At 41.8% G+C, this 25487-nt stretch overlaps 2 protein-coding genes across 3 annotated transcripts; one reads left to right on the top strand and one right to left on the bottom strand.

Moving 5' to 3' along the window:
* Positions 1-5852: 5852 nt before the first annotated feature.
* LOC142034841 (ras-related protein Rab-18-B-like) lies at positions 5853-13645 on the bottom strand. The gene is made up of 7 exons (XM_075036666.1): positions 13445-13645; positions 13316-13371; positions 13015-13076; positions 10836-10908; positions 9724-9839; positions 8773-8839; positions 5853-7861 (listed from the first exon to the last, which is right to left on the bottom strand). Exons 1-7 carry the CDS (start codon positions 13507-13509, stop codon positions 7686-7688), a joined length of 615 nt encoding a protein of 204 aa, XP_074892767.1. The 5' UTR covers positions 13510-13645; the 3' UTR covers positions 5853-7685.
* Positions 13646-13688: 43 nt separating this feature from the next.
* On the top strand, positions 13689-25271 carry DUSP3 (dual specificity phosphatase 3). Of its 2 annotated transcripts, none has more exons than XM_075036668.1 (3): positions 13689-13902; positions 20130-20356; positions 23971-25271. In XM_075036668.1, the coding sequence occupies exons 1-3, from the start codon at positions 13781-13783 to the stop codon at positions 24174-24176; spliced, it is 555 nt and encodes a 184-aa protein (XP_074892769.1). In that variant the 5' UTR covers positions 13689-13780; the 3' UTR covers positions 24177-25271. The 2 variants fall into 2 exon arrangements, with proteins under 2 accessions (XP_074892769.1, XP_074892768.1); XM_075036667.1 differs by having other exon boundaries at positions 13709-13873.
* The last annotated feature ends 216 nt before the right edge of the window (positions 25272-25487 follow it).

Below are 25487 nucleotides of genomic sequence, written 5' to 3'. Positions count from 1 at the left end.
CTCTTACACATCCTGTTCCTTTTGTACACCAATGACTTACTAGCGTTCTCAGTGAAGTCTTCTGTAGGAGAATACATAACACTATTTGTTAATATGGACTGTACATTCTTCTTCCACCTCCTGCCTGAGAATATGCTACAGGTTATCTTAGTGATACCTACAGATTTTTAATACACAGTATTTTAATGATCAGCCATCATTGCCTTTTTCTAAACAATAAAGATTAGCTGGTTTTTTGGGTTTTTTTTTTGGTAATAAACATATCTTAGTTTGTCTAGAATGGGAAACAAAGTATGTAAGTTCAAAAAGTGTCCATCATCAGCTACTTTTACAACCAGGTATTCCAGGTACCTCATATTTGAGATATTAAGAATGCACTAAAATACTGCTTTGTTTTGCCCTTTCAGATAGTGTAGAAAAACTTGTTGTAGTGAACCTGAGGAGGAGCAAGGGGAATATGGGGAACAGTTATAAAGATGCTTTCCCTTACAGTTGTACAACCCATCATATGCTGTGTCTCATGGGGGGAAAAAAAGGCTACAATTTTAAGTAGTAAAACCTGTGAGCTTCTCAAGCTCCTAAATAGCAAATTGAAAAGACATAGCAAAAATACCTGCCTAGGATTCAATGGCTTCCTAAACTTTCAGTGAAAAGTTGGCTGGGCCTGTTACTGAAATTAGGTTCCACTTCTGTAATGTAAAAGCAAGGTTCTTGTTCTGGTGATCTTTTTATAAAGAAACAGAACATTATGGTTTATTGCTGTGCCCTAACAAATTAGTATTTTTGCTTATGCATGTAAGTAGAAAATAGAAAGATTTAAGTCTTGAATGTAATGTACTGGCATATTTTCTTTATACTAAAATACTGGCAATATTTATTGAGAATACCAGAATAAAATAGCAACAAAACACAACTTCAGCAAAGCAGCCATTAGCACTAACACCACACATGATTTTTTTCATATAGGCAGCCCTTCAACTCAAATTTTTAACTTAACTTTATTCTACAAAATGCTTCCCTTGCTCCCTTTTCCAATTACTTAATGTTTTCTTATTACTTTCAGATTTTTGTAAGGTATAGTTTTTTTCTTGTTCAATATACAGTTAACTAAATAGCTATAATTTTAAAAGCATCCCAACACAATTTATTTAGTTTGAAGTTACAATATTTATCAAAACAAAAACTAAAGTACATCCCTGCCAACCAGTCTCAGAATTCTTTTGATCGCAGGTAGGCTTACAGTCAACAAGCCTCTTCAAAATACCTTGATTTTCCACAGTGCTGTTCATTATTTTCCTGTTCTGCTTGCCTCTATTTGAGGTATAAACAAAAATGAACACATTTGAAAACACATTTTCTGGCTAATAAAATTATATTTGTAAAGCGTATATGTATACAGTTGCAAACTCCCGTGGTCAAACAAACACATTATCTACCCCCATACACATACACACACAGAGCCTTTCAGTGAATCCTGTAATCAGACATCAGCTTTAGTCGACATTTCCGTAACAGCACGTTAAGGGCTGTTACCTTTATTGCAGCTCATTGTCATATCCTTTCCCTTCACAGTTCTGTCTTAAGTCAGACTTAGGCCTACATAACTTTACTCTTTTACAGCATTCACGAGTACAGGCACCACCAAATAGGTAAAGTGATCTCACTTGTGAAGATCTAAAAGTGTAACTGTATGCAGAAAGAAAGTAGCAACAGAACAGCTGTTGTGAATAGGTAAGGGGAGGCAATGATAATACACTGCAATTCAGTAATGTGTACTACATGTGTAGGCTCTTTCAGTGCAAATATCTATCTGCAAATATAGAACCAGATATCACCTTGCTGGCTTGCCTTGGATGGCTGGTTGTAAAGTTAATCAAGTGTGGGGAAATCACAATGACAAAGCAAGTTTGGGCTTGTAGTCCATGCATTAGGGCAGTTTGGAAAAAAACTTGAGGAGAACTGAGGTTGGCAGAAAAAAACCCCAGGACAATAGCTAGTGAAAGATGCAGTCAAAGCCTAGCAAGGAGCAACATTTCCATGTCTGGATGGTATAGGATGATACGCAGCATAAATTTGCACAAAATGACAGTGACTAGTGGAAGCTCTGGAAGAAGAAAGAATCCAACATAAAAGCATTTCAGTAGACACATTTTATACACAATGAAAAGGGTTTAAATCTCCAAAAAGTGGTTCACTTGAGTGTTTGTTGCAGAGGGTGTGCACATGAAACAAATTTTGTATACAGAATGGACTGAAGGCAGAACTCTATAAGGATGCTATAGCAGATGGGGATACAGGGACCTTGAGGATGAGAATGCAGTTGAATTCTAAAAATAATAGCAGAACAGAACTCTCAAAAGGCATTTAACTCTCAAAAGGTATTTAACTCCTCAGAAGATGAGGTAGGAAGGTCCTGCCACCTAGTAGGTGCTAATTTAGCTCCCTCTATTATAGATGGCCCCTTCTGAGGCTGAAATGTTTCATCAAGCACTCTTTCTACAGGAGCCCTTCTGTGGATATAATTGGGGGGGGGGGGGGGGGGCACTGCAGCTTTTCAGAAACATTACAAGTGGAAATGAAAGGCTGACAGCTGTAGTTCTACTTCTGTAAACTGTGGATCCATCCACTAATATTATGCAACATCCTTCCTTTCTACATATGTGCACATACCTGCTCTCCTGGAACAAATGGAAGCAGCTAACTCCTCTGAAAGTGTTCATTCCAACAGCCCACCCTCCCTGTCCTTTGCTGTATCTCAGCTAGCCTTTCCGAGAGCTTATTATCTCTTTCAACCTGGCCACCCCACTTTTGATCCTCCTGTGCAAGAGATAACAAGTCTGTATTATCTCATACGAATCTTTACTGGGCTGACTCTCATAGCTATTATGTTGCCCTATTCATTGACGATACATACAAATATTTTAAAAACCCACCACCTTCTCATTTTCTGCAGTCGGTCACACACAAAGTCACCACATTCTCTTGCTGTTCTCCTTCTCCCAGCACTCCTATTTATATATGCATATAAACTAACAAGATAGGAAAGCAGGAACACATTCAATTTATTTTTTTTCCTGTCCTTACCCTTGCTATTGCTACTTTCATTTGGTGACTCAAAAGCCCCCTGCTCTACATTTACCTGAAGACTTCATTACCACCTGAGGCATTATCATGGCACAGACTTAGGGGTACCATTACCTAAATCTTGCCCAGGTTAAAATACTGGGTCTGTGCATGTGGAGGCTTATTATCCACATGAGATCTTGCTTAAGGCAGGGTGAAGCCTGAAGTAAAAACAAGTCTTAGAAAGTTATTCAGCCTCAAATCCCTTCACCCAGCTTTTCCTCCATCAGCATCCCCCAATAAACCCTGAAACAGCTTTTGTTGGGAAGAGCGCTGCAAATCTGCACTACTTTGTAGAAGCAATAGAATAGGAAAAATGTTTCAGACTTGCAGAGACAGGAAGGGGAGTCCTCTCATTTCAGAGCTACCTAACCACTGTGCAGCAATATTTTCCTGTTTACCTGCCAAACTAGTCATATTGTGCCTCAACTCACAGTAAGTGAACTGCAATATTGTTTATGGGGTTTTCTGTTCACAAAAGCATGAACCTGGATCAAAATCTTCCTTCATCTATTTTAGCTCAAGCTTCATCAGAAGTCAAATTAATTTGAAAATACAGTAATTCAACAAGTTCACTTTCTGAGATATTAACTAGCTACAGTTTTAAAACATCTAGTGATAAGAAGGACTGGAATTTCCCCAACAGGATCTCTGCAAATGCTTCATGCTGATAGCAGCTCCCATTTCTCTTATTTTTGTTCAATTTATAGTTTAAATAGTTGAAGATGCTTATTAGCAGTTTTTCAGTTGAAAAAAAAAAATCCCATCTTGGTGTTAAAAAAAAACACCACCAAAATTCTTGACTGAAGTGTGGGGGTGCAATAATTTTAAAAACGCATACCAAATTCTAGCTTGTTCTTGCAAATCAAATACTCAACAAGACCTACATTATCACAGCTCTTAGTTCACTGTTTGCAACTATGACAGAATATGCTAAATACTGCACAGTTCCCATCTTTGCCAGAGCTACTTATTCATGGCCACAGGACTTTCACCTTGTCAAAGACTAGCTTCTGATGTCATAGCAAGAGTATCTATGATAACTTCCAGTGATACCACCAGTCAAATTTGTAATATAGTTCATTTTCCTTCATATTTGAGCTTAGAAAGGCAAAGACAGACAATCAGATGATACCTTTTTTACTGCATATAAGCATTCCATAACAGGAATAGTTCACTTGGACCTGAACACTCAATTTTACATTTCATTTTGCAAACCTGGAACTGTAGACACATTTCTTGTAGTTTCTGGTAAGAACGAGTGTATGTATTTACATTACTACTTTCAGATCTGACTATACTCAAAACTGAATGGAAGACTGATTCATTTAGCTCACCTCCCTCAAAAATTGTTATTACTATAAACAACAACAACAAAAATTCATATATTAATCAAGGTGGACTTTGGTTCTGGGTGTTTTCCTCCTGCCAAATACAACAGAGGAAGCATTCATTCAGTAGGACTGCATTTGCAGCAAACTGAAGTATGATGCAAAGACAGACATTACTTTTAAAAGGGCTGCCAGCTGTTCAATTATTTCTAAAAAATACGCAGTTCATAAAAATAAAGCCTTCTAAGGAAGGCAGATATCAACTGCAGCACAGACCAGCTAAGCAGTTTAGCCCACATTCAACAGAACAGCAACAGAACACAGTGTCTTCTCTCCAGTCTCTTCCTTAACCCCAGGAAATGTAGGAAAGAAGTGACTGCCTTGGTGACAGTCTTATTGTACAAAGGTCATGCCCATCATCACTAAAAAAACCCCTACACAAACAGCAGAGTATTGTCACGTCCCAATTTCGCAGGACAACAACTCAGGTTCGCCGATTCCCAGGTCAGCATTAAGGTGGAATGATACCAGGGACCCTCCAACTCACAGAACTCAACTTTTCACTCACAACAAGAACTGGCATGAAACTACGTCAGTAAGCCGCGTAACACGTGCTAACAATACGACACCAAACACATACTACAGGCCTTGCTTACTTAGGGATCAATTCAGGGAAGAAAATAAGGAGAGCCCTCCCGTCGGGTCAGGAGGTTCGGAGTGGACCCCCCTGCTTTCCAGACTCCTCCTCAGAGAGGAGCCCGGGGGTGGCTGGATCTGCTCCTCGTCCCAGACTTGACCAACGGTTTATGTCTAAGAGACGGGGGGAGTGGGGGGAGAGTCACCACCGTTGGTCCCACGATGAGGGCGAACATCCTCCGATGAGAGGCGCGCACCCCTCTCCTCAGGTGTGTGCCTCTTGCCGTCTACTTCCCGCCCTCTTCCCGCCCTCGATGGCGCCAGTCACGTCCCTCGAGGGCTTATGTAACGTTTGATCTCGTGCGCAGGCGCCGTTGACGGGGGGTGGTCGCGAAGGTCCCCGCGGGCGGCCGTGCGCCCTCGCCTCCAGTTTTGCCCGGCCTCTGGCCATATATGGTGAGCGACCCCGCCCAGCGTCTCAGAACACGGCCCGGCCCGGCCCCGCTCCTCTCCTCCCCTCCCCGGCGGTGCGTCGTTGCTCTGAAGGGCCTGCCCCGCCACAGCGTTTGAGACGCGAACTCTGTCAGGCCGTCATAAGAACGCACCAGCACCATTGCATGGCCTGCTGATCAGAAGTCATTCCTCTCTTAGCTTCCCACGATTGCCTCCTTCCTAGCCTTCGCAGCTGGTTTTATGGCTTTGTTACAGTTGCCACAGCCTCCCATCTTCTGAACTTGACTTCCTAGTCTTAATTTCTTGTGTCCATGCTGTGCTCACCGTTATACCTGGACATTCCAAACAATCTTGGATTGTGACATGCCTACGTTTTGCTGATAGATGCTCAATAGTTTAACAAACCACGCAGTCTGTGATGTGCTTACAGCATGACTGTCCAGCTGCTATCAGTCACACCAAGAGAAACTGCTTTCTCTTCTACTCTCACAAGCTGATACAAGTAAGTATTCCAAAAGGGACATCTTATAGACCAAAACCAAGATGAAAGTATAAGAAGGAGTCCTTCAGCTAGCTGTAAGCACCTGTGTTTCCACTCCTAAAGACATTAAAAACTACTGTAAGATCTGACATCTCCCTCAGACTGATTTCAGGAGAAGGAAATACACAGGAGTGATATTCCAACTATGCAACCACTTGCAATCCATTGCAAGGCAGACAGAAGCTGATGCAAAAACCCAATACGGGTATTCCAGTCACTTTAGCAAAAATTATACAGACCTACTTTTCACAGAAGACGACAGCTCCACAAAGAGCAACTTTGCAGAGAAGCTAGAACAGTTCCAAAGAGAGGTTGAAGTTTATATGCCTTGTCTTCAGCTGTGTTATGACAGCACTCATGACAAATCACTGGTGGTACTCAGGAAGGCACTCCCACTAATATAAATGAACTTGATAGCAATGAATCATCAAAACATGCATCTTTAAAAAAAAAAAAAAAAAGGCAATTTTTCTGTTCTGACTTGACAATGGCCTGTAATGAAAGACTGTCTTTGGATTTGTCACTTGTTTACAAGCACTTTGGTTTATTTTTTAAATGCTTTTAATAGTCCCCAAAGTTGATACTTTTACAGTGTTCCAGGCAGCCAATCAGAAGTCTTCCAGAAACATTACTACCAAGATCAGAGTCTAGGCTAACATCTTCCATGACTCAGTGTGTTTTCAAGAAAAGGCAGTGCGTTTAATGGGCCTGGGGAGGGGGTGGAGGGTGCGGAGGAGGGTGTAAAGGAGGCAGTTACCTGACAGAACTTTATAATGAGATTGGCAATAGACAGACTCATCCTAGTGAAAGTCTTCCATAACCAGCACATTTTACATTAAACTTAGTTTTAGGCCTGCAGTTGCTGAATGAGGGCAGGAACATGGGTTTGCAGAAAGCCCTGTTAACTGCAAAAAGAACCCACAGTGTAAACCAGCCAAAAATGATGACTCCATTTCACCACTGATCCTCGGTACAAAGTATTTTAAGAGCAGCAAGGGGTAACCTGCAGTGTTTTTTCCCTGCCAAATGTTAATAGATACGCCTCTTCACTACAACCCTAAAATTAAGTAATAACTGAACTTACTATCTGGGGACATGTAGCAATTTCAACTGCTTAAAATCATCTGAAATTCGGAAACAATGTCACTGCTCAGGGTGACTCCTGACTGTTAACATTTAAGCGAACGTGGGTGCCTGAAAGACTCCTTTGCCATTGTAGGGAAAGAAGCTTTTCAATAATATTCCAAAACAGAGTACTACCTTATTTTATGCTAAGGCAGGAATTTCAGAAAAAGTCCATGTTGAATGCCATGCAGCAAGAGCACAACACTCTAAAAAGCACTATGATTTAATAGTGAAAAATCTGACAGTTACCAGAAAAATATCTGGAGACATCAGCTGTTCATAAGGGAAAGAGAAACTGTATTTTGTTAATGAACAAAAATGTATTTTGCTAATCAGTTTCAGGTTTGGATCTACACAACTGGTGGCAGGTCAAACAAGGCACAGACTAGTGCTTGGAATTCCTGCCCCCCATTTAAAAAAAAAAAAAAAAAAAAAAAAAAAGAGGTCCACTCCAGATAGAACAGCCACCTATAGATTTAAGAAAGTGGACAGTATGCACCACATAAGCTTTTATCCTGCTGTGCTGAAGATTCCATTAGCTGGACTCCCCACTTCTCTGTGCTTTTATCCCAAAGACCTGGTGTCTGCAGGATCTTTATCACTAGTTCCTCAAAGGCATGTTGCACTCCATCTTGTGTCTTGGCACTGGTCTCTGGTGGAGGGGGAAGAAAAGGGAGGGAAAGTATTTTATCTTATTTGCAGGGAGTATTCCACTTTGTAAGAAGTTCTTTTGGGACCAGAGAGAAGATTTTTTTAATGAGTGAACCTCCTCTCCATTCTCCCTTAAAGGCACACCTAAGTTGAATATGATAAACAGAAATGCATCCTAGTCTGAAGCACCTCATTTTTCCACCTAAAAAATTTCCACAGTTCCCCACTCTCTCCCTAATGGAGAAACAGAAATTGTAGATTTACTATCACAACCTGAGAACAAGATAATTATTCCATAACTAAGCTGGGAAATAAAGACTGCAGAGGGAATTACATGTTTTCCCCTCTGAGTTTGTTCCAGTTCCTTCTGAAAATCTTTTCAAGAAGCTTCACTTAGAAGGAACTTTAAAAACAAACAAACAAAAAAACACAAAAAACAAACCCATAATTCATTCTCCATCTTTCTCTCTTCACACTGTACATTTTATTGTTGGTCTAAGAATACTGTCTTTTATGTAGCTGCAACAGAAACTTGGAAACAAAAAAGAGATTACCCAAGGTCCTCGCTGACATCAGTCAGGAGAAAAATTCCAGTCTTCTCAGTTCTGAATTAAGAAATCCTGCTAGTTTCAAAAGAATATAAAATTCATGCCTACGCATTATATGAAGTAAATCTCTTTCAGAGAAAAGTTACTTCCAATTGCAGTCAATGCAGAGCATCTGTGAAAAAAAAGTTAAAACCTACATCCATGCATATGTACTAATGCAGCAAAAGGAACCCATGTTAATGAGGTACTAAAAAAAAAGGTGAATCAACACATCAACCTGAAATACAATTGTACGCTTCATTCACACTCAGCAATACCAAAATAAAGATATGAATATACAAGTTTTTGGCACAGTGTTACATACCTATAAAAAGCAGAGAGCGTTTCCTAGCAAACTGGAGTCCTTCTCTTCTCTCTACTTCACGATCAGGCTGCAGAGATGAATGAAGAACATGACTAAAAAAAGCTACACTTGCCATTTTAGGAAGTCCCTGTAAAAGAACCACTGCAGAAGTGAAATTTTGCTGAAAAGAAAAAGGTCTATAAAACCATGTAGTAATCAGCAATTGGATTTTCCCACTCTACAGACAGCTTAGTGCTAAGCAGGCTGTTAGGGGGTCAAATTGAACAGTAGCAACATCAAATCAGCAGGAAATGAATGTGTTGCTATCTTCTGAATCAACTAGGAGCAAGATACATGCCAGAAAAGAGGTTTCAGTAGTCAAATAGCTGAAAAGGCATATCAAAGGATCTGAAAATGAGATTTGGAAGGGGGCAGAAGAGAACCTAGTTCAGGACAGCCAGACTGGAAACCTCTTGTAGTAAAGCAAGAGTGAAACATGTCAGTATGGAACAGGCATCTAAGATATGTCAAAACACTCCAGAAACGTACAGCAACCAGTGCACCTCACACCACACACATGCATACTCTATAGCCATCTGAAGAGCTGAATTCTCCTTCCCCACCACCTGTTCAAAACACAGTCTGGTCAAAAAGAAAGCAGCAGTTGTGCTGCTGCGTTGCAGTTAACATCAATAGTATACAACAGTTTTTAGGCAGAACCTCTCACTATCTTAAGAGAATCTCTCTCATCAATTGCATTTCTCCAGGAGAGTTTCCATTAAAATCTTTAACAAGATCTGCTTCTAAAATGACATAATAAGTGGAGCCTGCCCAACCTACGTTCCTCAGTTACAAAGCATACCACCGCCTCAGACAACAGATGTGTTAGTTTCAGGACTTATCTCACATTTATACTCTATCATGACTGAGTAACCTGTGGAAGAGTGTAAGAAGATGCATTTCTAAACTGACCTTATCGGTTTTATTGCCAACTAACATCTTCACAGTGTTGCTTTTGGTATACATTTCCAGCTCATTCAGCCAGCTCTCTAGTCCTGCGAAAGTGTCTTTTCTTGTAACATCATACACTGGTAACAGAGGAAAAGGAGCTTAACAGCTGTAGAGTCTTGAACATTGTTTACTTCATTATGACAGAACTTAGTCCTTACTAGCTAACTACTGCCCCCCTGCCCCGCCCCCCCCCCCAGCAGTATTAGGGAATCACACAAATACGCGTCAACCATATCCTTTTCCCAGAGCTGGAATGCAGTGGTTGTGCTCACTCAGAAGTCACTAGGGATTACAGAACACGAGCATCTCCGCAATAGATCTGCGACTGGAAATCAGACTTACCAGCTGAAATCTTATACCTGTTACTAGTTCTGAATTGGGCCACAGAGAATATTTTTAAATAGCTATTTTGTCACTTCATTTAACGTATAATTACATGCATGCACTGCTGCTAAAAACACAGATTCTGAATAAAAAGTGACTTTTGGTCACTGGTAACTTCATAACTGCATTTCCTTAATCACTAAGGTCTAAAAAGCTGCATCATAGTCAGAAAGAGTATTTTGTACAGCAAGGTGCTCAACCTTCGCAAACCCCAAGAATGAGTCCCTTCTTTTTCTAATTGGTGTTGTCACACAGAGAGGGACAAGCCACCTATTACTTGTGCTACAAACCTCATGTCTTAACAGTAATCACATCAATAGTTTCTGGGAAAAAAGGTAAAAACATCGGGGGGTGGGGGGTGGGGGGGTGTGGAACCAACACAAACAACCCCAATTTGCCCGATTACCAGAAACTCACCAAAGTAATAACTACAAAGCTAATAATTCATCCACTCAACAGCTTGCTGTGACATCTCTGTATTTTTTATTTCAAATATTTTGAAGCAGCATTATTTCCTGCCAGTGGTTTTGCACACTCAGCACTTGAGTTAATGATTCAGTAACGTTGTAAAAAACATAATTGTTCCTCTGATTCTCTCAGAAAACCTCCTTTTGTAAAGACATGCACATTTAGGTAGTAATAAAGACCACACTTTTTGTAATCATGTTTTTCTTCCATATACCTCCTACCTAAAACAACCCCTTGAGCTCCTCGGTAATAACTGGGAGTCAGCGTTCTAAAGCGCTCCTGTCCTGCTGTGTCCTACAGAGGAAAAAAAAAACACAACAACGAAAAAAAACCCAAACAAAACCCAACACACACCACACACACAAAATCAAATACATTTAGAACAAAAAAGGTATTTTAAACTACACAAGATAAAGTTAAATTTTTCCTGACCAGTAAGTATATGTGAAACTGCAAGACAACAGAATGAGGGAAGCAGTCAGAAAACGTTAGCAACAGAAAACAGATAAAGAGGGGTAGAAGAGCATGGAGAGGACTTGACTGAAGGTTAAAGCAGTAAGGTACAGACACCTGTAACATGATTGAAACAAGAAGAAAGTCAGTGGGTCTCATGAGAAATACATAAAAGACTACTGCTGCAAGCCAAGCAGCTAGGCTTAATCAGTTAACAATCAGCTGAACTGAGCGAGGTGAGGAATAACTGGTTTTCCAGTGAGAGACACTGCAGGAAAGGAGACATAGTGGTTCCAAAAATCTCCCTTTACTCCTCCACAGCAGGAAAGGAGAAACCAGTTAGAAAGAACTACTTCAAGTTTGCTAAGACTCTAAGCAGGTAAGAAATTTAAAATCAGTAGTTTCATTCAATTATTACTGCAGTATGTCACACTTATTCTCACAAATCTTTGAAATAGCTCCTAAACACAACATGAAATTCAAAACCCCTCAGAACAAACCATAAGGAGGCAAAAGAATTACACAAATACAATTTTACCAAAAAAATTTATTTAAGGTTATGTACAGATTACAATAGACAGACTAACAGCTATGTTGTAATTTATTTCTTCTTTGTTAAAAAAAAAAACACCTGAAATTGGCAATATATTAATTCAGGTCACAGTTACTAAAGAGACTGTACTCTTAGGCATCTATGCACACATGGACACTAAAGCAGAAGCCTCTTTTTGACCTTGATGCACGGTACCTGCATTAAAGCTTTTATTCAACATCACACAACTGCACTAGTTTTTACCCCCTAATTAGCAGATACAGACTGCTGCAAAAGTGCCTTTTCCAGCTATACAACTCGTGCAAGTTCTGGCCTTGCTTTTGATTTCACAGCAAGGAGACACACCCCTGTGTGATTATTAGTGCAAACATATCTTGGTTACTCTCAGCAAAGCTGCTGCTTTGTGTGCAGCATGTTCAGAATACAGCCAATACATGTGCTCACTGGCTAGAGCAAGTGTGACTTTATCACTTTTGCTCTGCATTCTGTACACAGTGTGAATGAAAACAAGAAAATAATTCAAGTTTTGGCATTTATATTACTTCTGTTAATACCAGCCCAAGGCACATTTGTGCTCTCTTTCCAATAGTTCCAATTACTTAATTAGTAATGGCATGTTCTTTCTCGAATAGCTGTGACCATACACATCAAATATCTTCCTTCTAGGGCCCTTTCATTCCGTTTAGGAGAATAAATGTGGTGCTTTAATATTATAAATAAACCTGATCACACAGCTGCAAATTTGATTACCCAGTTTGCAGGGGCTGGAAATACAGCATCAGGAAGTTCAAGACAAATGCTCAAGTCTTCCAGTAACTCTGAACCAACTTTTAAATAGTTCAGGACCAAGTATATATTTTTTTTTCCAATATTTTAACCACCATAAATCATCTGGACTGTTTCTGGTATAGTATACGCACAGAGTCACTGCACAGCTCCTACAGGAAATCATGCAACTCATCACCCAGGACATAGCTTTTCTATGGTTTACTCAACTTCAGTGCTTGCCTGTCCTGGGAGCGCTTCTGGGTCATACAGGCATGAAATGCCTGCCTTTCTTGTAAGGCCACATCTTTGCAAGTCTAACACTTTACAAAGGGTTTGAGAAACCCAGTTGTATAAGTGCAGGAAAGAACAGTCAAAATCTCTACCACAACTGAAGGAAGTCCCAAACCTAAAGCAATGAAGCATTTACCAGTGTTTTGAAAGAACCTTGTCTGCAACTACTGTTGTACGATAACGACAGACATTCATTCTACCTGCATTTGCATCATAAGTACACAACCTCAACATGCAGAAGACTTTAGCAAGGGGGAGGGGGAGGGAAGGAAGAGGGAAAAAAAACACAAAAAGAAGCTCTTGAAGTTTTCACACCTGTCGAGAACAAAACCTACCCATATTGCGAGCTGTACTGCATGGCCGTCTACGACCATTTTCTTCACTTTAAAATCAACACCTAAGACGTAAGAAGGGAAGGCTTGTCAGAATGAACTGGCGAACGCCCCCCCCCCCTCATCCCCACCAGGGCGCGCCCGCCCCCCCTCGCAGCCGGCTGTCGTCCCCCCCCCCGCAACAGCGCCCGCCCGCCCGGCGCCCCGCGATCCCGGCTCCCCGCCGCTGCCTCTCGCCGATGGGACCCAACCGAAAACAAGCGAAAAGGTCCCCAGCTCGGGGGCGGGCGTATTCCGGACTCACCGATGGTGGGCTTCAGGCACGGCTCAAACGCACCGTCGGTGAACCTCAGCAAGAGGCTGCGTGGAAAGCAACCGAGAACTCAGCCCACTGTCGAGAGCACCCCGCCCGCACGGCCCGCGCGGCCCGCACCTGGACTTCCCCACGGCGCTGTCTCCGACCAGAAGCAGCTTCAGGGTGAGGCCCGCAGCATCCATCCCCCGCGCTGCACGGGTCCGGAGCCGCCCGTGGCGGAGGCCGCCGGGCCGGGCCGATCGAAGCGGAGAGGAGGCTCAGCGCAAGCCTGACGGAGCAGCGCGCTGCTCCAGACCTGACCCTGCCGGGCGCCGCCGGCAGAACCAGCTGACGCGACTCCGCCTATCAGGCGGCGGCCGGTGCCGGGCGGGGCGGGGCGGGAGCGGGCCGGGCCCGAGCTGCTGCGCCAAGGGGCCCTCTGGCTGGCCGTCGGGGCTCGGCGCGGGCCTGGCCATGTCCGACTACCGGATCTCGGTGGAGGAGCTGAACGACCTTCTGGCTAATGGGAGCGGCTGCTACAGCCTCCCCAGCGCGCACAGCAACGAGGTGGTGCCGCGCATCCACGTGGGGAACGCGTGAGTGCGCCGGGCCGGGGCCGAGGCCGAGGCGGGCGGCTCGGTGGAGGAGGGGGTCCGCGTCTGTCAGCCTGCGAGAGGTGTTCCCCTCGGCACGGGAGTGCGGAGGCTGGCGCAGGCCGTGGTGCAGGGTGGTGAGGCGCAGGGCGTTCGCCGGGTAGCCGCCTGACCGGGAGTTTGAGCCCGAGGAAGCGAAGCTGCGGGGCGGAATCTGCTGGATCTGTGCGGGCCCCGGGCGGCCCTCCGGAGCCCGGCCCCGGGTGCGCAGCCCGAGGGTCTCGAGCTCCGGGGAGCTGTCAGCCGGGAGGCCTGGGGCTGCAAGGTCCGAGCAGCCTGGCAGCAGGCTGCCCGGGGCTCCTGCTGGTGCCTGAGGCGGCAGTGACGAGGCACAGCTCGTAAATGGCATCTGCTGAAATGTTCAGTACCCTGGTGAAGTCCCAAATCTAACCTAAAACAGAGCTGAAAGAAGGTTAAAACTAGTTAAGTTGCTTAAGAATGAAACACACCTGCTCAGTCGTCTCAGCTCTGGGCTTTTTTTTCTGCTGATATTCCCTACTCTTGCTAACAAGTTGTGGTTGTCCTCACAGACGAGGGAGGAGAGACAAGGTGCCGTGAGGGGTGTGTACGATATCATCTGTAGAAGCCCGATCACAACACCAGTGTAATAACCGTGTGTCAGATGAGTGGAATAAGCTGAAACATGAAGAACAAGCAAAGTAGCCATAATAGATCTTGGTTTAACCATGTGCAAAATGACCTAAAGGAAGCAAGACTTCAACAGGAGTCACCACCCCTGTCTGTGATTGGTCAGATTTATGTTTCTGCACTCTAAGCCCTAAAAAACCCTCATTCTAATTAAGTATTCATGCACATGATGGGAGCCAGAGCGATACAGGTATGGCTATGATGAAAGCCCTTAAATGGGGAAAAGTCACCAATAGCACTTCTTTTCTCAGTTGTATAATGTTTATTCTTTGCACCAGGATTATGATTTCGGTTATCTGTTCCAATCCTGTCATATCCTGCTGATTCTCTTTCCCTTTTTTGTCCACCTTTGTACACTTCGTCTCTGTGAAATTGGGGACTTTTTGATACATGTGTAGTATACTGGGTCACTGTTCTTATTTGAAGCTTTTAACTCCTAAATAAATGTAAGTCAAACCCATAGATTTTCATTAACTTTCTCCTAAGCCAAACCGAATGATGTTTGTCACTGCCGGTTGATGCAGGACATGCGCGTCTAGAGATGGGACTGAAATTATTATCTCAACAGCCAATCTGACATCTGACAGCCACCTTCTCCTTCATATTTTTAGCAGTTACCTGGAGGAAATGAAGTCATAGCCTGCAAGGTGATTTGTGTAGTAAATAATTTAAAAATAACTTTGAAGATAGTTGGCTACTACAGAGTAGTTTTCACTGTTCAGTAATTGATTTTAATTATACAGTATGGACTTTAATACATTCAGATGCAAGGTTGTCTAGGAACAGAATGCGTGTGTAAGTTGCAGGATGGAAAATGTCTGTCTCGTGGAAAGCTTTACCACTGAGAAGGGCTTTTAATGTAATGATTGACAACTGAAAATATCTGGAGCACCAGTGCAGTTTGTAGCATAAGAACAGTTTAACTGTTAGTTGAACTAACAGACAATGTGCAATTCTACTGTCAGTGTTTTTAAAAGGGTGCTGAAAAATTGTGGAGGACAGCTAGAGGCAAGAAATAATTTTGTGGGCTGAAAAAGCTATTTCACAGTGGGAACAGACAACCTACTTAGTTTATCAAGACTTAGTAGGCAATAATATCTTTGAAGCATCCACAGAGTGTTAAGATAATGCTGAGGTCTAGTTGAATGGATGAATGTCTATTAAGATTCCATAACTGCAGGGTGAACTTTGATATTCTCAAACTGGAAATAATACTAATTCTTAAGAGGATTTTTTGTATCAGGTAGGGTTGTGGTATACTGCATTGTAAGTAGTATTTGCTATATTAGTTGTCATTCTGAAAGAATTTGAAACTGTGCAGATCTGTTCTCATGCCATTTCCAGCTACATTTGCAGTTCATTAGCCTGTCTTGGTCTGCTCTAGCATCTGCACACAGCTTGGTATACATTTCATGTTTGAAGCTGTCCTGGTGCAGTGCAGTGCATCTGATTGGTGCTCACCTCATATCTTGGTTTTGGCCTTTGTTGCACAAATCTCCTTACTCAATCTCTGAAGAGTCGTTGGAAGCACTTTGCACTGGGCTACAGGGAAGTCCAGCAAGGCAATATAGGAGGAGAACAAAGTAACACGGTCATTTGATCTGACATTCAAATCTCTGCTTTGACTTGGATGGATCAAACCTTCCTGCAATATAGGGCCACAGTTATGACTACAAACAGCAAAGGTTTTATAACAATAAGATTTCACAGAGTAGCCACATCTGTAGAGTTTTAACATGGGGTTGGGAATCCCAATACATGGCATAAAAGCAGTAGAATTTGAATAGGAACTCACAGAAAGAATTAGAATGTGCGTGTGAGATTCAGAAACTTCAGTTGGAAACCTTTTAGAATATTTTGCATGGGGTGCTGCTGTCTCTCCTTAAGAGTAACTCATCTTTAGATAAAAATGACAATGCAGAGACATTCAGGTGGATGAAATTAAATTGGGTCAGAGTGTAGAATAACAATTTATCTGTCAAATGACTTCAGGTTACAGGCAGAGCCAAAGTACTGGATCTTCCATGCAATACATGAAAGACATAATTAATGAAAACACAGAGGTAAAACGATAAAACAGAATATTTTAAAAATAATGGTTTTGCATATTACAGTAGAAAGTTCTAACCTCTCAAGAAGATTAGACAAGATTTGTGAAGACAAGTAAAAATGTAATATCACTAAAACAAGAATCATCACATAGGTGACAGACTAGCACAATTATATATTTTTCAAGCAATAACAAAACAAAAATTCAGGATACACTGGAAGTACAAATCATTTTCTATTTCTGTACAAGTCAAGATGTGTTTCACTGGAAGTATAAATCATTTTATATTTCTGTACAAGTCAAGATGTGTTTCAGTGTAACATCTTAATCAGTGACCAGGACAGTTGAAGAGAATGCATCTTTATCAGGGTTGCAGATGACACCAAAATGGAGCAGTCAGCACACTGGAGGGTAGGGGTTTTATTCAGAGCAACTGTGTCTTGTCAAAACCAGTGTTTAGCAGGCTTAGCTTTCCGAACTACTGGCTAAGGGAATCTGTTTGTGGGTTTTTTCACAGGCTATTGGAAGCCTGTAACAGTTGAAACCATGTCTCCAGAACTGTATTTGGTAAAAAGGTTCTGGTTATGAATGCCCAATGTGAGTTTTCTGTCTGCTTTAATGCGTGTGGGTAACCCATGAAGCAATTCTTTGTTCTTAATGTGCTAGAAGTGCAGGCATGTTGTAAGGAGTTTGAAAGGCATTCTCCCAAAATTAAGATTAAATTTAGTGACTGTAAGGGAAGAATTGGTGATGAAACAATTTTGCATGAACATAACAGTGGAAATTAAAATGTGTTAATGTGCTGGCATTTTTTGCCATTAAGGACTTGGTTTATTTGCTTATAATCCCATATGGCAATACTTTATAGCCTCATGTACCCTTAACTGCTGATGCATGGTTCTCTACGACCTGTGTTTTGTGGCTGGTAAAATTATTCACTTCTGTTCAAAAGAAACATTTCTTACTAGTGTTACTCACAGGATGAAGAATTCTCAATCTTCCATACTGAGAACAGACAAGATTCTGTGATTTTTCTTAGGGAAATGGAAGAAGCTGATGTTAGCAGCTCTCTGCTATTTGGAGGACCTAGCATTTCAACATGGAACATGATGCAGCTGGACTGAAATGTTAAGGATGGGAGAGATCCAAGGACTGTTTGGAAAGGGAGAAGAAAATGGCATACAAATACTCTCTTTTTCACCTCTAGCTGTGTTAAGAAAATAATCTATAAAATCTGCAAAAATCATTCACTGGGAATGAGTTTGCCTCCAGAGGAGTCAGTCTGTGTCGCCAGATTCAACCATGATTCCAGGACACAAGTTCCTATTGATCCTGACCACTATCAGATATATACTGATCTATATACTATATACTTAAACCATATACTCACCACACTAAGCATAATAACTCACAGCTGAATTAACACTTTTTCTTATAGCCTTGCAGTGTAGGATTTACTTTTGTGTTGCAAGCAGAATTCCCCAGGCACTGATACTTGTCCCCTGGCACAGATGATGTCCTGCCAGATGGAAAATCTGTCAACATTTGTTTGGGTAATGAAGTCTTTACAAATATTTGGCTCATTGCCATAGTTGTTTGGCAAAGACAGCAGAAAATGTAGGCGCTTTACTCATGCATGATTCATCTGCTTACACTACAGTTTAAGGGGTAAACAGTCATTAGGAGAAAAGGAGTGCTCTAGATGTTCATGTATAGCCTTGAGTTACGTGAAAATTGAGAGTGAATGCACTCAGAGATTCATACAGATATAAACCAACTAATTTGGGTATTTATTTTAACTTTTTTAGAATAGTTCAGTGTCCAACCAAAACCCTTAGGTGCATTGCCATCTCTTAAACACTTGTCCAAAAAGATACTGTACAAATGCTTATCTGGAGCTCAGCTTAACGTTAAGACTCCTCATATTTGCAATTTATGACTTGAGCCGTAGGGAGATTTTCCAAAAGATTTCTGTTTCCACATCCAGTTAGACACATAGTGACAGCTGCCTTTAAAAACAATAAAGGGATTTATGTCTGGTTAGGCTACCTCTTTTCACAAAGTGTGCAGGAACTGAGTTATCTTTCAACTAAAGCCTTCTGTCACATTCTGCTAATGTTGACCAGTGGGCTCAGATTTTACTAGGAGGTCACATGGTGTGCTAAAACATACGTTTGTTTTTTTTCTTCCCAGGAAAGTGAGGCAAATATTGGGACTGACATATGGAAATAATCAGACTCAGAACGAAAAGTAGTGGGTTTACGACAGAAAGGAGTCAATAGTCTGTCTCCTCATATATTATTTAATGGTTATCTCCTCTTACTATAGATTGCATTCCAGTGCACAAGCAGAGATTTGTGCATGATCAGTTGTGTTACTAAGCAGATGGATTGTTTGTCATTGTACAAACTGGAGCTTTTATCAGAGGTTATGGCATTATTACTGGATCTAATTCATTGTCATCATCAAGCCTGAAATGCATGATTATTATATATCATCCTGCTCAATTGTTCACTAATAGGGTAGGGTGCTCTTTTAGCCACTTAAAGATGGAAGCAAGTGGTTTTGCTACAATTATTTGATAGAACTGAGGAGCTGGAAAGGGCTTAGCTGACCTGAAAGTACTGAATACTTTCTTAAGCATTTAAGCTTCTTAAACATCACTCATCTGGATTCTTTTCCATTCAGATACTGATTTCAACTAAGACACTAAAAATTATAAAACTTGTGATGAAAACAATGAGTGGCAAAGACTGAATTATATTGCTATGTTGCTGGCCTTTGGATAGCCTTGCCAGATGTTTCCATGACTTCAAAGATGTTGAATAGCAAAGGGACAGAGGAGTACAACTCGTAGGTGTCTTCAGATGAGACCTTTGGAGATGCAGAAACATTTACTCATAGTTACTTTTTGTCTTCCTGTGGCCTGAGAAGCAGCCAGTGCTGTTTCACAGTGGTTAAAATTGCCCCCTAAAATGTCTGTCTGGACTGTCTGCTAGAGTAGCAAGTACTGCTTACCTAGCCCTGCAACACTGGTAGCTGACAGTAGAGGCTTTTTGTAACCGGTTTTTAAATTATCTTATGTAGATGACAGTTAATCTTAGAAGCGACTATCCTGGGCTTTCTGTTATCTCCAGTATTTTCTTACTTTGGTCAGAATTTTATGTTCAGAAAGAGTTCCAATTTTATGCCATAGTAGGGTCTAACAGATTAAGTTTCATGTGTTTCATGTCAACTCTGCTTGGTTGTGAGCCAAGAAAGTAGTGTTCTGTCATGCACAGGTAGTGACTATGGCTTTAAATATTTCTGTGAATTTATAATCTGTAGCTAAATCACTTCTGGGCACAGTATATTTAGCATCTATTAACAGAAGAATCAGAGGGTTTGGTTATCAATACCTTCTGGGGTCATCATAAATACTGAGATGATTCACCAAGTTCTAATCATTTTCTTGACACTTTTTATCATACAGGTTCATAGCCAAGAACATTATGAGGCTGCAGCGTCTGGGGATAACCCATGTTCTGAATGCAGCAGAGGGGAAGTCATTCATGCATGTGAACACTAATGCAGAGTTCTATGAAGGCACAGGCATCAGATACCATGGCATTAAAGCTAATGATACACAAGAATTTAACCTCAGTCGCTATTTTGAGGAGGCAGCTGATTTTATTGAGAAAGCACTTTCCCAGAAGGATGGTAAGGCAAACTGGAATATCTTTCTACCATGTTTTCTGTGCACTATGCATGTTTCTTAGCAATTTATTTTACTGCTTAAAATGGTTCTTTGCTCAGGTTATCAGCTGAACAACCAAGTTAGGCATTCAGATCAAGGCTCTGGATCAAAGACACCAGAATACACAATAAGATATCTTAATCATCTGTCTATACATGTAGTTCTCCAGCATATGGCAAATGGAAGTCTGTCACTGTAGGGGTGACTTTGAAAAGTGAAACAGCTGCTGCTTCCTGTAATAGTGCCTTTCTGGGAAGACATGTTCTTATTTTTTCTTAGAAGTGGTAAATCATGTAAAAAAGTCAAAAACATACATTCAGGATCTAAAAGTTGTTCTAGGACACTAGAAATTGTAAATTAAAGGCAGAAGTGATACAAGTAATGCATTACTGAAGAGTACTCAGATAACCTGCTATATGTTGTTTTTTTTCCAAATGTACAGTAAGGATAGAGACTGTGACCTTACAATTTTTATTACTTTAAGTCATCAAATTATTTTATGTGATTATTACCTCTTTATTCCCTAGGTTTACAGGAAGGCTGGAGATGATATTTGCAATGTTGTTGATTGCCACATTTCTCTAGTGTGTTTCCTCAGAGCAGAAATCCTAGGACATAGTGCAGTGGGCCAGACAGTGTTTGTTGTTGTCTGGCTATTTCAGCATACCATTTATTTCTACAGATGCTTAATTTCTTTCTTGCTTCATGACTAAACATGAAAAAGGAGGAACAAGAACTCCCACAATTCTAGATGTTCTTTCTTTGAAATGGGCAAAAGGGGTACTAGAGCTGTGATGTGCTTTTGACAGATGGAAAGAAATTTTACCTCCAGTTTGGTGGAGTATGAAAAATTCTAAAAATGGAAATGCGACTCTTCCAGTTAGCATTGTGACTCACTGAAACAGGTTGCAGTAGGAAAGAAGAGTTTAACAGTGCCAGCTATACCATGACTGTCCCTACTCAGTTTGATCTAAACAGTTGCAGTCAATCTGAATTTACAGTAGCAGTTCTATTTGCTGATTCTTTCAGTCTTAGTAGTTGTCTACCATGCCTGCCACTGTTTTCTTGCTATGGTAAACAAAGAGGAACTTTGTAGCTGGGTGATGCTGGAGCCAGTTTTAAGACTAACTCGCTACTGAAATTTGATACTTTTTTTTTTACATTGAAGTGTAGAGTAAAGACAGTGAAGAGGGATGCAGTAGCATTTTCCTTCAATTTCATTTGAGCTTGTAGTTGCATGAAATTCTGGAAGGCAGCCCTTAAGACACTGCCTCTCACAGTGGAAAGCTAGAAACCCTTTAGATTCTGCTCATTTGCAGAGGGGAAGTCAATTCTCTCCCACATATATGATGAAGAATCTCTAAATCTTGCTAATTTATGGCTATGGGCTCTCAAGAAATGTTGAGAATTAATTGTTTTAGCTTTTAATTCACTACTGATTAGAGATTTGCCTTTAGCTGAGAAGCCTCTGCAGCTCAAGGCAAATGTGGTAACAGGCTTTCTGTTGCTGCGGTTCAAAGCAAGTTGTGGTTATGATGAAAATGTGTGTATATGGGTCATCTCTTCTCTTGTCTCAGAAAAAAAATTACTCTGGAGAGTAGCCTGGGGCCATGTCTTCCACTGCATTTGGGAAGGGGAAAACTTTTGTGTCTGGAAAAGCAGGTCAAAGAGGAAGCAGCTGAGAAGCAATAAAACCACATTAGATTTCTCAAAGAGACCAGTGGCCTACTTTATTATCATTGGATACCTACCTACAGGATTTACCCTATGTGGTGGGTTAGCCTTGGCTGGATGCCAGGTGCCCACCAAGCTGCTCTATCAATCCCCCTCCTCAGCTGAACAGAGGAAGAAAAATATGATGAAAGTCTCATGGGTCGAGTTAAGGACAGGGAGATCACTCAGCAATTACTGCCATGGGCAAAACAGACTCAACTTAGGGAAATTAATTTAATTTATTACCAATCAAATCAGAGTAGGGTAAAGAGAAACAAAACCAAATTTTAAAACACCTTCCCCCCACCCTTCCCTTTTTCCTGGGCTCAACTCCACTCCTGGTTTTCTCCACCTTCTCCCCCCAGCGGCGCAGGGGGACGGGGAATGGGGCTTTGGGTGAGTTCATCCCATGTTGTCTCTGCCGCTCCTTCCTCCTCTGAGGGAGGACTCCTCAGTCTTGCCCTGCCACAGCATGGGGTCCCTCCCACAGGAGACAGTCCTCCACAAACTTCTCCAACGTGAGTCCTTCCCCTGGGCTGCAGTTCATGAACTGATCCAGCATGGGTCCCTTCTGCGGGCTGCAGTCCTTCAGGCACAGACTGCTCCAGTGTGGGTCCCCCACAGGGTTGCAAGTCCTGCCAGCAAACCTGCTCCAGCATGGAATCCTCTCTCCACGGGGCCACAGGTCCTGGCAGGAGCCTGCTGCAGCGTGGGCTTCCCATGGGGTCACAGCCTCCTTTGGGCATCCACCTGCTCTGGCGTGGGGTCCTCCACGGGCTGCAGGTGGATATCTGCTCCACCATGGACCTCCCTGGGCTGCAGGGGGGCAGCCTTCCTCACCATGGTCTTCCCCACAGGCTGCAGGGGAATCTCTGCTCTGGTGCCTGGAGCACCTCCTCCCCCTCCTTCTTCACTGACCTTGGAGTCTACAGAGTTGTTTCGCTCACATATTCTCACTCCCCTCTCCCAGCTGCTGTTGGGCAGCAGGTTTTTTCCCCTTCTTAAATATGTTATCACAAAGGTGCTACTACCATCACTGATGGACTCAGCTTTGATCAGCAGTGGGTTCATCTTGGAGCCGGCTGGCACTGGCTCTGTTGGACAGGGGGGAAGCTTCTGGCATCTTCTCACAGAAGCCACCCCTGTAGCCCCCCCCAAAAAAAAACCTTGCCATGCAAACCCAATACAACCCAACAATATGTAGAATGAGTTCCCTAATGAGTTAGCTGGAAGCATTTTATTGGTGCTGGTGTAGGTGTGATTAGATGGTTCTGCTTCTTGCTGCTGTACGCTCAGCAGTTTCATTTACTTAATTTACTTCATTTACTGTTAATGTGTCTTCATAAATAGCCAGAGATGTAGCCAGGTATAAGCCAATATGGAGTTAGCATAGGAATTGGCAGCAATGCAGCAAAAAGGCTGGATGTCTTTGAAGAGATGCAATATATGACAAACAGCATATTTCTCTGTCTTCAGTGTATTTTAAACTTTGCATCATTTATTTGTGCTCTTTGGTACTAGTCATCTTTAGGGGCAAGGCTTATTCTAAACCGCAAAAGATTGGAGAAGTGTAGTAAATAGACACAGTTTGACTTTTTCTAATATTGTAGCAAATATGCTTTAGTGTGAATGTTTGAGATATAACCTTTTTTTTTGTGCATTATCCTTGATGACAGACTGTGTAGCTACTAACAGTGTTAGCACCTTCCTTCCAAGTTCTACACGTCTTCTGTAGCATTTAGAATTTACAGTTCTCAAGCTGCTGAAGGACTAATATTATTACACTTTATATCCTAGCTATTTCATGTTGCTTTTCAAACATATATTCCAGTATAACCCAAAGTATGACCTGTCTTCCTTGCAGGACAAGTGTTTGTGCATTGCCGTGAGGGCTACAGCCGTTCTCCTACACTGGTCATCGCCTACCTCATGCTTCGCCAGAATATGGATGTCAAGTCTGCATTGAGCACTGTCCGGCAGAAGCGAGAGATTGGCCCCAATGATGGCTTTCTAAGGCAGCTTTGCCAGCTCAATGAGCAATTAGTGAAGGAGGGCAAACTGAAGCCTTAGAACAGAGCACCGTAGTATTTTTTGAAGTTTCTCAAACCATCAGAGGACATCTTAGGTGCTTTAGATTCCCAAACCCCAACCACCAAGCTAAATCACATAATGTGAGGGAGACAGAATTCCTGCTCTTGTCTAACGAAAGTATCTATCTTTCTCGAACTCTGGGTCTGTCTTTCAAGATGGCACAAAATTGTGTCACTGTTTGGAGCTGTTGCAATAAAGAGGTGTTTTTAGAGGGGTAACTCCAACGATAACAGCTGTCTTCACATGTATTTCAGAGCCCCCTACAGGCTCTGTAGCATATGTGGTTTGCATTGACATTGAGCGTGATTCATTCAAGCCTTTTCTTGTATCCCACCAGAGCACCATTTTCTGAGACCCCCAACACATCTCTTCACTCACTCTTAATTGAAGTACTGTATTTTCTAAAGCTTCTTTTTCGTGCACACAGGTGCCTAAAGTTAGTGTAGGAGCTTCAAGGAATGGAGAAGCATATATACAAATGCACAGATGCACTTGCTTGTACAATGAAGTGTATGCAGTGTTGTGTTTAGTGTGGATTTATGCAATACGCAGTGTGTGGTAGTAAAGCCATTCAGAGCCCAATCTTGATGCACACTGTATTTTCAAGAGAATTTGTACCTCTTGCTGTTGTGATTGACACAAAATAGTCTGATATTAAGTGCTCTTTTATTTTTGTTTTGAAGTCATACTAGAAAGAAATGCCAAGAGCAAATGTCGAGGCAAAAACTTGAACGAGGAAGAAATAATGTCTGTATTTAGGAGTGCTTGTACTGGATGTATGATAAAGTCCTAAGTATCAGAATATAATGGCTCCCAAGGCTTATATTGAATTACAGCATCTCTCCCTTCTTTACTATCACTGTTAATTAACACAGAATGGAATGAGCTCATATACAGATTACTTCCAGTAGGGCAGCACAGGTGTGCTTACAAAGCAGTTTGCAGACGTGCGCTCCTGACTTCTTGGATTGCTTGCATGGTGTTCATTAAATAGAAATGAGCATTGTTATGTACCACATGGAATAGGAAACATTTCCTTTCTATTAAAATAAATGAGGTCTTGATTCTGTTTGACGTACAGATGAAATGAGTCATTGCAACATTGAGAAAGGGAGCTTTGTTTACAGTATGCCTGGCTAGTGTGTGAACCTGTACCTGTCAGTTATAGCACTGTATTAACGCACTGCAAACTTGGAATTGTTGGTTAAACTAACAGAACCTGCGATGTATGTGTTCCCTTTTTATCTGTGCTTTAATGTAGTTGTAGATTGAAAATCTTAACACTATTTT

The sequence above is a fragment of the Buteo buteo genome, chromosome 9, assembly GCF_964188355.1.
Source record: "Buteo buteo chromosome 9, bButBut1.hap1.1, whole genome shotgun sequence".
NCBI classification, from domain to species: domain Eukaryota; kingdom Metazoa; phylum Chordata; class Aves; order Accipitriformes; family Accipitridae; genus Buteo; species Buteo buteo.
This window is presented reverse-complemented; position numbering and strand designations above follow the sequence as displayed.